The 14038-nt window shown below is 45.1% G+C and overlaps 1 protein-coding gene across 1 annotated transcript in view; it reads right to left on the reverse strand.

The window, feature by feature from the left end:
- Positions 1–13394, reverse strand: part of Fam71f2 (family with sequence similarity 71 member F2) — a 19477-nt gene extending 6083 nt beyond the window's left edge. The window contains exons 1-4 of the mRNA XM_008846386.1: positions 13117–13394; positions 9380–9561; positions 6663–6912; positions 3960–4078 (exon numbers count right to left, since the gene is read on the reverse strand). Of these exons, the coding sequence (XP_008844608.1) occupies positions 3960–4078; positions 6663–6912; positions 9380–9561; positions 13117–13269 (704 nt within the window). The 5' untranslated portion in view covers positions 13270–13394. The remainder of the gene's footprint in view (positions 1–3959; positions 4079–6662; positions 6913–9379; positions 9562–13116) is intronic.
- Positions 13395–14038: the final 644 nt, after the last annotated feature.

Raw genomic sequence — 14038 nt, forward strand, 5'->3', positions numbered from 1 at the left:
CGGGCGCGCCGGGGGTGGGGTGGGGGGGGGGGTGGCTATCCTTCCGTCATCGACTCATGAAGACCCTGCTTTTGCCGATTCTCGCACCTCCCCTCGTGACCTGGTGGCCAACAGGTCTGGAACTTAGAGGGAGAGTGCATGGTGGAAATTGAAATGGAACCCGACCGGGCAGCTGACAGCGGTCCTAGAGCCGCCAGCTCCGGTAGCAGAGACCCACGGCAACACGGTGCACGAAACCCGCGCGCCCCAGCTGCACGAAACCCGTGCGCCCCAGCGTCAGAGAGCCAGGGGCCTGAACAGCAGACGTGGCCCACGGGACCCGCTGCACTCCAGCGATGTGTGGGAGACCGGCGCCAAGCCCAGCAGCTGGCGCCCCGAGATCCCCACACGCCCATAGTGTTTATTTTAAAAGAAAAAACTAAAAGCCAGGTTTGGAGGCTTGAACTGTAATCCCAGCATTCAGAAGGCTGAGGCAGGATTTCTGTGAGTTCAAGGCTGGTCTGGGCTATAAAGTAAGATGTCTCAAATTTTTAAAAAATAAAAGAGGGGCTGGTGACATAGCTCAATTACTAGAGTGCTTACCTAGCATGCACAAAACCCCAGGTTTGAGTCCTAGCACCACATAAAACTGAGTATGGTGGTACAGGCCTGAAATCCTAGAACTTGTGAGGTGGGGGCAGGAGGATCATAAGTTCAAAGGCATCCTCAGCTTCCTAGTGAGTTCCAGGCTATCTTAGACTACATGAGATCCTGTCTCAAAAAATAAAAAGCACCAAAAATAAAATAAAAATTACATTGTAACTATTCAAAGATAAACAAGACATTTTTAAGTGAAAATAATTTTGGAGCTATTTGATTGAAGACTGGCAATAATGTCTAAATAGTTTAAATGCCTCTGCTACACATCTACAAAACTTCAGAAAAGACAAGAAACTTTTGTTTTGAGACAGGGTCTTACTGTATAGTCTTGGCTAGCCTGGAACTCACTATGGAGACCAGGCTAGCCTTGCACTCAAAGAGATCTACCTGCCTCTGCCTCCTAAGTGCCTGGATTAAACGCCTGTATCACCATGCCCAGCAAGAAACAAAATTTTCAATGTGTTGGTGAGCTCACAAAAAGCAAAGGACAATCCCAGGGACCTCAGATCCCAGAGCAGAGAAGTGAGTGTGCTGAGCATGAGCTGGGGCTGCTGGAGGGGGGCTTTAGCCTTGAGGACAGGGAGAGAGTCTTCTTTGGAGAGAGTCCTTATCAGCTGCTTCGTCTTCAAGGTAAAAGAGAGAAGGCCTCCCAGAGGCCACTTAGAAAACTTGAGCTGCTGCTCGTGGGGTCTGGGAGACCCTAAAGCTGGGGTACATTCCTGCCTAGGCATGTGGAGGGCAGGAGAGATGGAGTGTGTTGGTGCAGGTCAGTTTCCCACCCTCCTCCCAAGTGACTGGTCAAATATGAGAGGGAGAGCTGGGGATGTAGCTCAGCAGCACAATGCCTGCCTAGAATGTACAAAGCTCTGGGTACCATCCCCAGTGCTGCAAATAAAATAAAATAAAATAAATATTAAAAATGTGAGAAGGTATTTCCTGAGGACCAGATGTGCATTACACTAGAGTCAGTGACAAAGAGAGGGAAGTGTCAGCATAAACCACTGTAAGCCCTCCCCTGGAGTAGTCCTAAAAGGGGCAAGGCAACATGGGCCCTAATGGATTCTGTGGCATGGGTACTTAGGGAGCCAGGCCCAGAGTTTGGATGGCTAAAGAAAAAGGAAATGTTATAGCACCATCTATCAGAGTTGAACTAAGGAACCAGGAACAAAACTTCAAAGAAATCTAAAAATCTGGGTGCAATGGCTCATGCCTGTAATGTCAGCATTTGGGAGGCTGAACTAGGAGAATGGCTTCCAGTTTCAGGCTAGCCTGGGCTTCAATGAGATTCTATCTCAAAACAAAACAAATAAGAAAACAATCAGGCATGGAGGTACATCCTTATAATCCCAGCACTTGGGAGGCTGAAGCAGGAAGATTTTGAGTTCAAGGCCAGCTTTAACTACATAGTAAGATCCTATCTCAAAAAAATAACAAAAAAAGGAGCCAGTGTGGTGGTCTGTTGGTTACCCCTGAAATATTGTCGTTGGGAAGTGGAGGCAACTGTAATAACAAAAAAGAGCCCAAGAAACCCAGACTGTCACCAGGAAAGGAAGTTTTTTTTTTTGGAGGCTAAGGCAAGGAAGACCACAGCAAGTTAAAGGCCAGCCTGGGCTGCAGAGTGAGACCCAGAGTCAAACAAACAAACAACAACAACAATAACAACAACAGCAAAAAAACAAAAATCAAACTTGATGTGGTGGCACATGCCTTTAATTCTAGCACTTGGGAGGCCTAGAAGCAGGCGGATCTCTCTGAGTCCACGGCCAGTCTGTTCTATACAGGGAGTTACAGGCTAGACCTAGTCTTTAAAAATAAATAAGTGGGGTGTGGTTGCCCACAATTTTAATCCCAGCACTCAGGAAAAAGAGGCAGGCCGATCTCTGTGAGTTCAAGACCAGCCTGGTCTACATAGGGAGTTCCAGACCAGCCTGGTCTACATAGTGAGTTCCAGGTCAGCTGGGGCTACAGAGAGACTCTGTCTCAAAACAAAACAATAAAAAACCCAAAAAACAAAAAGAAAGAAAGAAAGAACAAAACAAAGTGGAATGTGGTAGAAGAAGGCACCTGACATCAACACTTGACTTCCATGGCCATATACCACACCCCTCCCACCCCACATACACAAAGCAAGTTCCAGGCCAGTTGGGGCTACAAGGAGATCCTGTCTCAAAAAGACAAAAAAATAAAAAAATTTAAAAAGGGGACAGGACTAGGGATGTAGCTTAGCCGGTAGACTGTTTGATTCGCTTGCATGAAATCTTAGATTCCTTCCCCAGCACTTGGGAGGTGGAGGCAGGAGAATCAGAAGTTCAAGGTCATGTTTGGTTATATGGTGAGTTTAAGACCAGCCTAGGCTACATGAAGCTGAGGGTATGGGGAGGGACACTTTGACAGGAGTCCAGACTGAGGAGATCAAGAATAGAGAAAAAAAGTTGCAGCTTTTGCAACTTGAAAAGACCAGGGAACCTTTTCTATTCTAAGAGGGAGTTATGTACTACAGGGACTGTCCAGAGAGGCAGTGTTTATCCAGAAGAAAATTTCTGGAACTGGAGAGATGACTCAGCAATTAAGAGCACTGGCTGCTTTTGCAGAGGACCTGGGTTCAGCGCCTAGCACCCACATGGTGGCTAACAACTGTCTTGTAACTCCAGTGCCAGGGAATTCAGTACCTCTTCGGGCCTCTGTGGGCATTGTACACACATGGTGCACTTATGTGCAATTAATTAATAAAAATTAATTAATTCATGAGTTAAAGAAGAAAACTGCCCCTCCTGAAAAAAAAATCCTAAAGGGATTCAAAAATAAATTTGCATTTTGATGACAGCATGCACCTTGCTTTGCTTTTCTGTGCATTGTTACAGAATATCTAATACACAGGGAATTAGTTGAAACTTGGAGCTAGAAACACTCCTCTGGGTTACCATTAATTTTACAGAGGAGGTAGGCAGGAGAAAGAAAGTAGAACTCACTCAAGGGGTCTTTGTGAGCTGGGATTAGAAATAGTAGCCAACCCATGAGTCTGATTTATTAGCTTATATTTCTTGGAATTACTTTACCCATTTTTCTTTCTCTTTTTATTGAGCAACTGCCATATGAAAATAGTGAGGTTTGTCTACGGAATGAGCATTCAGATCAAAGGTAACTGAGTACCACAGAATCTGTTTTCAAGGATAGGCTAACAACCAAGTTTAGGGACAAAGTCATGTGCATGACTATCTAGAATAAAAAGGAGGAATGGCGCTAGGTTGGTAGAGGGTGTTGTGGGCCCCCTGAGTCCAGATAGGGCAAAGGGATACTGGAGCTGACCACACAGGACCCACCTGGCTCCTGTGAGCTGGTGCTTTCTTGAGAGTCCCAAGAGACTGCTGGTGGTCTGCTCTGCTGCCAGCAGCATTAGGGTCTCGATAGGCTGGGAGGATGATGGCAGGCTGCTTTCAGGCTGTGTGGGGAAATGCAAGTCAGAGGGCTCTGCTGCTCACTGAGCATCCATGACTTACTCAGCAGGACCTTGAAAGAATCTGTGGGATTGCTCTTGGGTTTCAAAGAGCAGCTCCAGGACCCTGCCCTTTAAATATTAAACCTCGAAATTGTCAGACCAATAATGAGGACTTCTCACCAGAGTACATCTTCTCTGATGTCCTGTGGAGGCCATGCTGTCCAGAGGGCAAGATCTGGACTCTAGGGCAGCTGACTCCCCAAAATAGTGATTAAACACCTGACACATACAACTGAAGGAAGTAGGAAAGTATTAGGGTTCGAGAGCCTGAGGGTGGAGTAATTGCATTTATCAAGCTTTTTTTTTTCTCCCTTCAAAGCTTGTCAGGTCCTAGAAAACCTTCAAGGTATCAAAAATTGTCCCAAGGGACAATTTCGGTCTGGGGTGCATGCTTGTAGTCCCAGCATTTAAGAGGCCGAGGCAGGAGGATAACTGCAAGTTTGAGAGCAACTTGAGTTACATAATGAATTCCAGATCAGTCTAGGCTACAGAGTAAGATGTCTCAGAAGCTACAAATCTCTCCAGCCACCTCCAGGCAACCCAGCTTGGTTTTCTTTCCAACAACCTTTAGCACTCTTCCTGGTTCATCAATGAGGTAGTGACCAGAGAATACACCACGAACACACCCAAGCTCATCCACAGAGTGGGCTGCAAGATGCATGTTCTTCCAGCACACAAAGAAACCTGAAATTTGGCTTATTGTGGTAGTGTACACCTTTAATCTCAGTACTTGGGAGGCAGAGACAGGTGGATCTATGTGAGAGTGAGGCCAGATTGGTCTACATAGTGAGTTCCAGGTCAGCCAAGGTTGTACAGTGAGACCCTGTGTTTAAAAAATAAAGAAGGAGGGGACTGGAGAAATGATTAAGCAGTTAAGAGCACTGGCTGCTCTTGCAGATGACTTGAGTTTGGTTCCCAGCACCCACATGGCAGCTGACAACCATCTGTAACTCCAATTCCAGGGGAATCTGATACCCTCTTCTGACCTCCGTGGGCATTGCATGACATGGGTTTACTTACATGCATGCAAGCAATACACTTATGTATATAAAATAAAAATAATAAATAAAACATAAAAAAAAGAAAGGAAGGAAGGAAGGGAGAGAAAAGGAAAAAAGAAAAAGAAAGAAATCTGGAAATTTGCCATGAAGATGGAAACTTCAGATGTGTGCAGTGGTATCCTTTGCAAGAATATCTCTTATGTGCTGGGGTGGTGGCACATGCCTTGAGTTCCAGCACTTGGGAAGCAGAGGCAGGAGGATCTCTGTGAGATCAAGACCAGCCTGACCTACACCATGAGTTCCAGGCCTGCTGGAGCTACAAGAAGACCCTTTCTCAAAAAGACCAAAAAAATAAAAAAAAACCCCAAACAAAAAAACCCCAATAACAACCCCCCCATATATATATTTATATTTATATAACACAGTCATTGTTGATGAGAACTAACTGCTGAGAGTCAAAGTCACAAAACTTCAGCAGCAGCAACAACAAAATGAAAAGAAGGGGTTGACAAGATGTCTCAGTGGGTAAAGGTGCTTGCTGCTTTAAGTTTAATCCCCAGAACTCATAGTGGAAGGAGAGAAATGAGTCCTGAAAGTTGTCCTCTGACCTCCATGCACTTGATCACATGCACAGGAACACACACACACACACACACACACACACACACACACACCTTTCTCTCTAAATAATTCTAAAAATCCCCCAAAAAACCAAGACCCACCCTAATAGCTCAGCGACTGAGGAGGCAGAGTGCTTGCCTGGAATGTAGCATGCTAAGGCCCTGTTCCTGTCCCTAGCAAGGGGAGAAGATGTAGTAGTTGAGGTGGGATGAACTTGAGTTTAAGGCCAGCCTGGACTATATAGTGAGATCCTATCTTTAAAGAGCAAAAGATAATGCAAAAAGGAATCAGGTCTATAAATACACACGTGACAATGTTCAAATTCATTGAAAATTAGAGAAGCTGCCTTTTTATCTATCACATTAGGAAATTCATTAACATTTACCTTACTGTAATAAGGAAGTGGTGCCTATGTAAGGGAAACTGCCTGTGATATAATCTATTTAAAATAATGATAACATCATAATCACTGATATACACAACTGTCCCTCAGGTTCATGGGGATTGGTTCCAGGACTCCCTCTCCAATACCAAGGTCCCCACATACTCAAGTCCCCTATAGAAAATGGTGTAGCTTTTGCGTAGAACCTACGCCTATCCCTACTTCAAATCGCTATTTTTCATACCTCGTACAATGCAAACACTATGTAAACAGCTGTCATACTGTATTGTTCAGGGAATAGTGACAAGGAAAATAAACGTCCCACATTTTCAGTACAGGCCTAATTTTTTCTGAATATTTTTGATTCAAGGTTGGGTGAATTCATGGACAAGGGACCTGCATATATGAAAGACCAAGCATATATTGGCATATGTGAACATTTTATATGTGTGTGTGAATATGGACACGAAAACATACATCTGTGTTTATGTCTCTGCAGACCTTGGAGGGAGGTGCCACTTACTGTTGTTGTGGTGGAGGAGTTGGGCATTTTGGGCACCAGGCAGTGCGTGAACTGAATCCTTGGGTCTTTGGTGGTGATGGATAGACCTTTCTGCAGAATTTTCACCAAGCGGATCCAGAACTGAAACACGGCCTGGGGATGTTTCTCATGGAGCCTCAGGTAGTAGATCTTCTCAGTCACTGTCCTAACCCTCAGGATGCGCTGGGTCTTGTCATAGATTTGTAGCTCCACATATTTCAGGGGGAGAATCCTGGGCAGAATCAGGAAATTTCCATGTTGGTGCCTGCCACAGCTTTGTGGAAGATGCTGACAGGAGAAGGCTCATGTTCTAAGAGTGGGAATAACCACAAAGACTGCCCTCTTTGTTGGGCAGGACTTTTGTTCATTATTAAAGACCAACCTGGTATAGTGGTACATGCCTCTAATCGCAACACTTGGGAGGTGAGGGCCAGAGTAGTTCAAGTCCAAACTGGGGCTACATGAGACTTTGTCTAATAAAAATTTTAAAAAATTAAACAAGAAATCTGCCCACAAGTTGGGTGTGGTGGTACATGCCTTTAGTCCCAGCACTTGAGAGGCAAGAGGCAGGAAGATCTTTGTGAGATCAAGGCCAGCCTGGTCTACATAGCAAGTTCCAGGCCAGCTGGGGCTACAGGGAGACCCTGTCTCAAAATTAAAAAAAAAATTGCCCACATCAACCACTGCTATTGATGCAGAATATCTCATTTAATTATCACAAAATTCTTTGATGAAGGAAAGATGAGTATTGTCCATTACTCCAGATTTTGCAGCAGAGGCTTAGAAAAATTCAGTGAAGGATTGAGGAGATGGCTTAGTGGGTAAGAGCGATGCTATGCAGGCATGAAGACATGAATTTGAATCTCCAGCACCCTTGTAAAAAAGAAGCCAGGCATGGTCCCATGGGCCTGTAGCCCCAGGGCTGGGTAGTGAAGACTGGTAGATCCCTGGAGCTTACTAGCCAGCCAGCCTCACCAAATCAGGTTTCAGGTTCAGTGAGAGACTACCCTGTCTCAAGGGAATAAGGCAGAGAATGAGAGCGCAGGATGCCCAATTCCATCCTCTGGCTTTGCACCTGCATGTATAACACACACACACACACACACACACACACACACACACACTCAGTGAACTGGGCACAATGGTAATCCTAGCACTTGAGAAGCTGAGTGAGGCAAGAGGATTAGGAGTTCAAGGCCATCTTCAGCTACATAGTGAGTCCGAGACAAGCACGAACTATAGGAGACCCTGCCTCAAAAGGCAAAACCCAAACCCAAAAAGCTCAAGGTTTGCCCAAGTTGAAATCATGTTAAGTGGGAACTGGAATAGTTCCTACATATATTTTTTTTGTCTTTTTGAAGCAGGGTCTCCCTGTAGCCCCAGCTGTCCTGGAACTCACTATGTAGACCAGGCTGGCCTTGAACTCACAGAAATCCACCTGCCTCTGCCTCCCAAGTGCTGGGACTACAGGCATGCGCCATGGAACTAGCATGCCTGGCTAGTTCCTACATCTTGACTCCTTGAATCAAGGGTTGAAAGGATGAGAGGAGGATGGATGTTGCCTATACATGCATTTTCCCCCTTTGGTCTCCTGTCTCTACCTCCCAAGTGCTGGGATTATAGGTTTGTACCATCATGCTCAGTCTATACAGTAGTAGGGCTCAAACCCAGAACTTTGTGCACGCTAAGTTAAAAATTCTACCAACTGGGCTACTTCCCTAATCCTTCCCCCCCCCCCCTTTTTTTTTGAGACAGGCTCACTATGTAGCCCATGCTGGCCTAGAACTCATGATCCTATTGCCTTAGCCTCCCAAGTACTGGGACTTCCAATATCTGTTTTCAATCTCAATATTTCATATTTGATTTTAATTTCACCATTTTTGGGATGACAAGATGACTCAGAAGGTGCTTGCCGCCAACCTAAGTTCAATCCTTGGAACCCACATAGTGGAAGGAGGGCACCAATTCCTGAAAGTTGTCCTTTGACCTCCACATAAGTGTGCCCCCATACACAAACACACAAAAATAAAGAAATAAATTTAAACAAACAACAAAAATCCAAGAGAAAAATTCTCTTAGCGACTTTCTTTAAAATGGTTCAGTGGGTAAAGGCACTTGGCTGCCAAGCCTGATGACCTGAGTTTGATCCCCAGAGCCCACATGATAAAAGGAGAGGACTGACTCCCTTAAGTTGTTCTCTGACCTCTACCAGCACCCTGACATGCATGGACCAAAACACATTTACATGCATAAATAAAATAAATTAAGTAAATGTAATTTTTAACTTAAAAAAAAATCTCCATTTTCTCTTTGGAAATCCCCTATATTACACTGACAAAATAAAAGTCAAGGCTGGGCCCTCTATGAGTTTGAGGCCAGCCTGGTCTACATAGTGAGTTCCAGGTCAGCCAGGGTTACATAGTGAGGTGACTCTGTCTCCAAAATAAATAAATGAAAAGAAGCCAAGATCCTAAAAAACTGAGCTAGAGACAAGAACTGTGCTCCATCCCCAGCATGAAGCACTGTGTTTGTTGCATAGACACTAAATAAATATTTATTAAGCAAACGGATGAGCAAGATCTACATAGCTTATAAACTAAAGAACACCACCCTTTTCTGATTTGAAGTCCAGCTATATAGTGTGTATATTCCTGTCAATCATCCCACAGCTCAGGCACCTCCTTCCAGCCTTTCTTTACCTGCTGAGAGTGATGACAGGGGCACCAGGTGTGCTACAGGTGTTAAGCTGACCCTGAGACCAGGTAACGTTGGCCATCAGGAGGACATTGGGGAGTGGCAAGGAGGGTACTGAAGAGGTCACACCAAGGATCACAGTGGCAGATCGTTCATAGGCATCCATCCAGTGTCCTTGCTTGGTGACCTGGAAATCAGAGCCAGAAACATGGGTCAGAAAGGAACAGAAAACAAGGGGTGGAAGAGTACAGATGCTAGAGAGGGACACTTCAGCTTGGCAACGGGTACACAGTATCCTGAAGTAGGTATTACCTGTACTAGTCTCTTTTGTTGGTCTCCCCAGACAAAGCTTGTGGGCAACAAGAACCCTGTGTGATGCTTCTTTGTGCTCTTTACATTATCTAATTGTAAAAGATATACCACTAACTTGGGAGGGGAGGCAGGAGGATCAGGAGTTCCAGTTCATACTTTGTTTCATAGCAAGTTTGAGACCAGCCTGAGCTTCAGGAGCTCCTATCTCAAAAACAACAACAACAACAAAAACAAACAGAAGGATGTTGAGTAAGAAAACAACAACTGAGTGACACTGGAATTTTTATCCTTCCTGCCTTGGGCAGGAGAAATAGCTTTCTAATTAATTACCTGGAAGGGAGCTGATAGAAGAAAGTCACAGAAGAGAGTGTGGAAAGAGCTATTGTGTGGGGAAGACCAAGGAAGCTCAAGTAGAGGAGGCTTGGGGAGCTTCCCTCAGATAAGAGAGGGCCAGCTTGATGTCTCCAGGGTCAGAAGAATCTGTTACGCTTCCTGAAGTACCTGGGGGCTGTGGCAGCACAGGGGCATTAGATGCTCAGCACTTGGACAGTATTTCAGCTCACTGGCAGAAAAGCACTGAAGCTGTTGGCTACCAAGGAACCATAGATACCATAAATAGAGATGCCTGTGTTCCCAGGACCACTGGTTTTCTCCCATTGTTCTAGACTTTATAAATCCCTGACCATTGTACATCCCCTGTGGGAACTGGGGGCAAGGAAAAAAAAAAAAGAATGACTGAAATTCATTCCCAATAGCCTGACCAAGTAGTGCTCCAAGAAAAACAAATTTTCATTTTTTGGAGAAGTGACATTTCATGGAGTCCGTGTTATGGAATGAAATTTGTAGTCCCCACAAAACACAACCGAAGCCACTGACAGGACATGCTCAATAAATGCCAGGGGCTGGTGCTGCTTTGAGGTTGCAGCAGGGTGGTGGCGATGTGAAGGACAGGGGAAAGAGAAAGCAGTAGAAGTAATAGAACTCGGAGGAGGGAATTATTTCAAATAAAGGTAGATCTCTGCTCTGGATCTGCCTCTCCCTGGCCCTGTTCAGAGTTTCCTGCTTGCTTGGGTCACTCCATGCTCATTCAGAGAATCCAAACAGAGAATCTTAAGTGTTAGACCACACAGAACACAGTAAGAAGACAAGTCTGCTACCACGATATCATGCCCAAAGAGGAATAACTGAACATTAGAACTGGGCTTGGATCTCATGTCACCTCTCTCTCTCTCTCTCTCTCACTGTGTTATGAATAAGCTCACCCCAGGCTCACCAGCTCATCTCACAAGAACATAAGTGTCCACTTGGGCCAGGACAGGGACATGGAGCATCTGGAGCCTTGAACACAGCTTTCTCAAAAGCTGGGACCATGGTAGAAAGTAGCTTATTGCTGTGAGAGCCTCCAATTTAATAGATAGACCCACCTAGAAAGGTTTTCACCTTCTCTCCTACAACTCCCCAGAACTTTTCCTCTTTATTTTAGTGGATTCCTAACCTTAGTCCCTTGGTACAGCCTAGTCTGCCTGCCTTAATCTAGGTACTTTGAAGTTCCCCTGTTTGCCACATCCCCATCCTGTTTTTCCACTTATCACTATCCCCAAAGAATGGCTGAAGCTTCCTGTTATCTGGGACATCTTCTTCAAATGCCAAAGCCCAGAGAAGATGCTCTGGGTATCTATGATCATGCCTTGCTAGTCTGAACTATCTCACATAAAGCTTATGTAAGACAGTTGTGGTTGTATAGCAGTTAAATCAAGTTCCATGGTACATCAAGGAGCTTCTTTCTGGGCTGGAGCAATAGCTCAGCAGTTAAGAGTACATCTGCTCTTGCAGAAGACTCAAGTTTGGTTCTTAGCACCCAGCTCACAACTGCTTGTAATTTCAGATCCAGGGGATCTGGTGCTGTCTTCTGGCTTCCACCAGCACCTGCATTTGTTACATATCCTTACACAGATACAAGTACACATAATTAAAATTAAAAGTAGGACTTTAAGAGATGGCTCGGTGGTTAAGAGCAATATACTGCTCTTGTAGAGAACTGGAGTTTGGTTCCAAGCACCCATGTCAGGAGGCTCACAACCACCTGTAACTTCAACTCCAGGGTGCCCTCTTTTGGCCTCTGTGGGCACTACACTCACATGTACAGAAACAGACACATAATTAAAAACAAAATAAATCTTTAAATAAAGTAAATAAATTTAAATAAAGTAAAAATAGGTCTCTTTTATTATTTTTTTATTTTTTTATTTTTTTTGGTCTTTTTGAGACAGGGTCTCCCTGTAGCCCCAGCTGACCTGGAACTTGCTATGTAGACCAGGCTGGCTTCAAACTCACAGAGATCCTCCTGCCTCTGCCTCCCCAATGCTAGGATTAAAGGTGGGTGCCATCACACCCGGCAAATAGGTCTCTTTTAAAAAAGCTTTTTGGGCTGAAGAGATGGATCAGAAGTTAAGACCACTGGCTACTCTTGCAGAGGGTCTGGGTTTAGTTCCCAGCATCCACATGGCAACCACCAACCATCTGTAACTCCAGTTCCAGGGGATCTGATGCCTTCTTCTGGCCTCTGAGGGAATTGCATGCATGTGGTGCACTTACATACATAAAGGCAAAACACTCATAATTTTTTTAATTAAAAAAAGGAAGGCTAGGTGTGGTGGTGCACGCCTTTAATCCCAGCACTTGGGAGGCAGAGACAAGCGGATCTCTGTGAGTTTGAGGCTAGCCTGGTCTACATAGTGAGTTCTAGGTCAGCTGGGGCTACAAGGGAGACCCTGTCTCAAAAAGACCAAAAAAAAAGAAGAACTACCTTCTGCCAGGCCTGGTGGCACATGACTTTAATCCCAGCATGTAGGAGGCAGAGGCAGGTGGATCTCTGTGAGACTGAGGTCAGATTGGACTACATAGTGAGTTCCAGAATAACTGGGGCTACAGGGAGACCATATTAAAAAAAAAATTAAATGGGGAGACACTGGAAATGTGGCTCAGCAGTCAAGAGCAGTAACCGCTTTTGCAGAGGACCTAAGTTCCATTCCCAGCACCCACATGGAGGCTCAAAGTTACTTCAGTTCCAGGGGATCTGACATCCTTTTCTGGCCTCCATGGGACTACGTGTAAGTGGTACATTTACATACATGTAGGCAAAATACTCAAACACATAAAATAAGAAATAATCTTAAAAATATATTTTTCAAAGAAGCTTCTTTCTTGTCCCAGGACACTACCTAATAGCCTTTGTACATGTCTACAGGGAGCTCCCTCAAGCTATAGGCACAAAGGAACCTGAACTTGGGACCCAGACCCTCTGGTTTGCTCTGGCTCTGGTGGCTTCTTTCTCCCCACCCCCTCAGGGCTTTGAAAGTATCTTCCAACTAATCCCTGGGAACAGGTTATGGAAAGGGGAAGGCTGCCGGCTCTGAGATGCAGGGGATACCTGGATAAAGGTGCTTTCAAACACCACTGAGTCAGAGAACAAGTTGAATTCTGGAGAATGGATCAGTTGACAAAGAAGACCATCTTCTACTCCAAGTTCCACTCCAGGGCCTGGGTCCCTGACCACAGGAGGGAGGCCCCTAATTTTACTCATTGGTTCTTAGGAAGAATGGGCTGTGGAACATCTCTGGAGCTCCACACAGGCCCAGCCCAACTCCAAGGTATTAGTGGGACCAATGCTCCCCCCACCTCCACAGCTCCAGCTCCCTGCTTCCTTATGTTGTTCATATCTACCAGGGATGGTTGGGAGGGCTGGGAGGGCCTGTCAGCTCACAATGGCAGGAATGACATCAAGGAATGTGATAGGTAATGACAGGAAAGGGAGGAAAAAAAGACAGGAAAAGAGGGCACATTCACAAGCCTGCAAACAGAAATAAAGAACTATCCCATTTTTTTAAACATTCACTCTTACCCCAAGCAGGGGGGGATATGACCTTCTTGTGAATGTGCCAAGACAGCAGTGAGCTGACCAGGCTGTCAGTGAAGGCTCTGGGGAAACCACGGGCTTTGATCCTCTCCCATCACAAGGAAGCATCACACAAAAGCTTTGTAAATTCATTTGTTCCGGCTCTGGGGCTGGTGAGATGGCTCAGTGGGTAAAAGTGCTTGCCACCAAACCTGAGTTTGATTCCCAGGATCCACATCATGGAAGGAGAGAATGAACTCCTTCAAGTGTCCTCTGACTTTTCCACATGCATGCTCACACACACACACACACACACAAATAAATAAATAAATAAATAAATAAATAAATAAATAATATCTGGGGATGGTGACACTCAGGAGGCAGAGGGAGGAGGATCTCTGTGAGTTCAAGGTTGGTCTGGTCTACATAGGTGTTCCAGGTCAGCCAATGCTATGTA

The sequence above is a fragment of the Nannospalax galili genome, unplaced genomic scaffold (assembly GCF_000622305.1).
Source record: "Nannospalax galili isolate Female #2095 unplaced genomic scaffold, S.galili_v1.0 scaffold660, whole genome shotgun sequence".
NCBI classification, from domain to species: Eukaryota; Metazoa; Chordata; class Mammalia; order Rodentia; family Spalacidae; genus Nannospalax; species Nannospalax galili.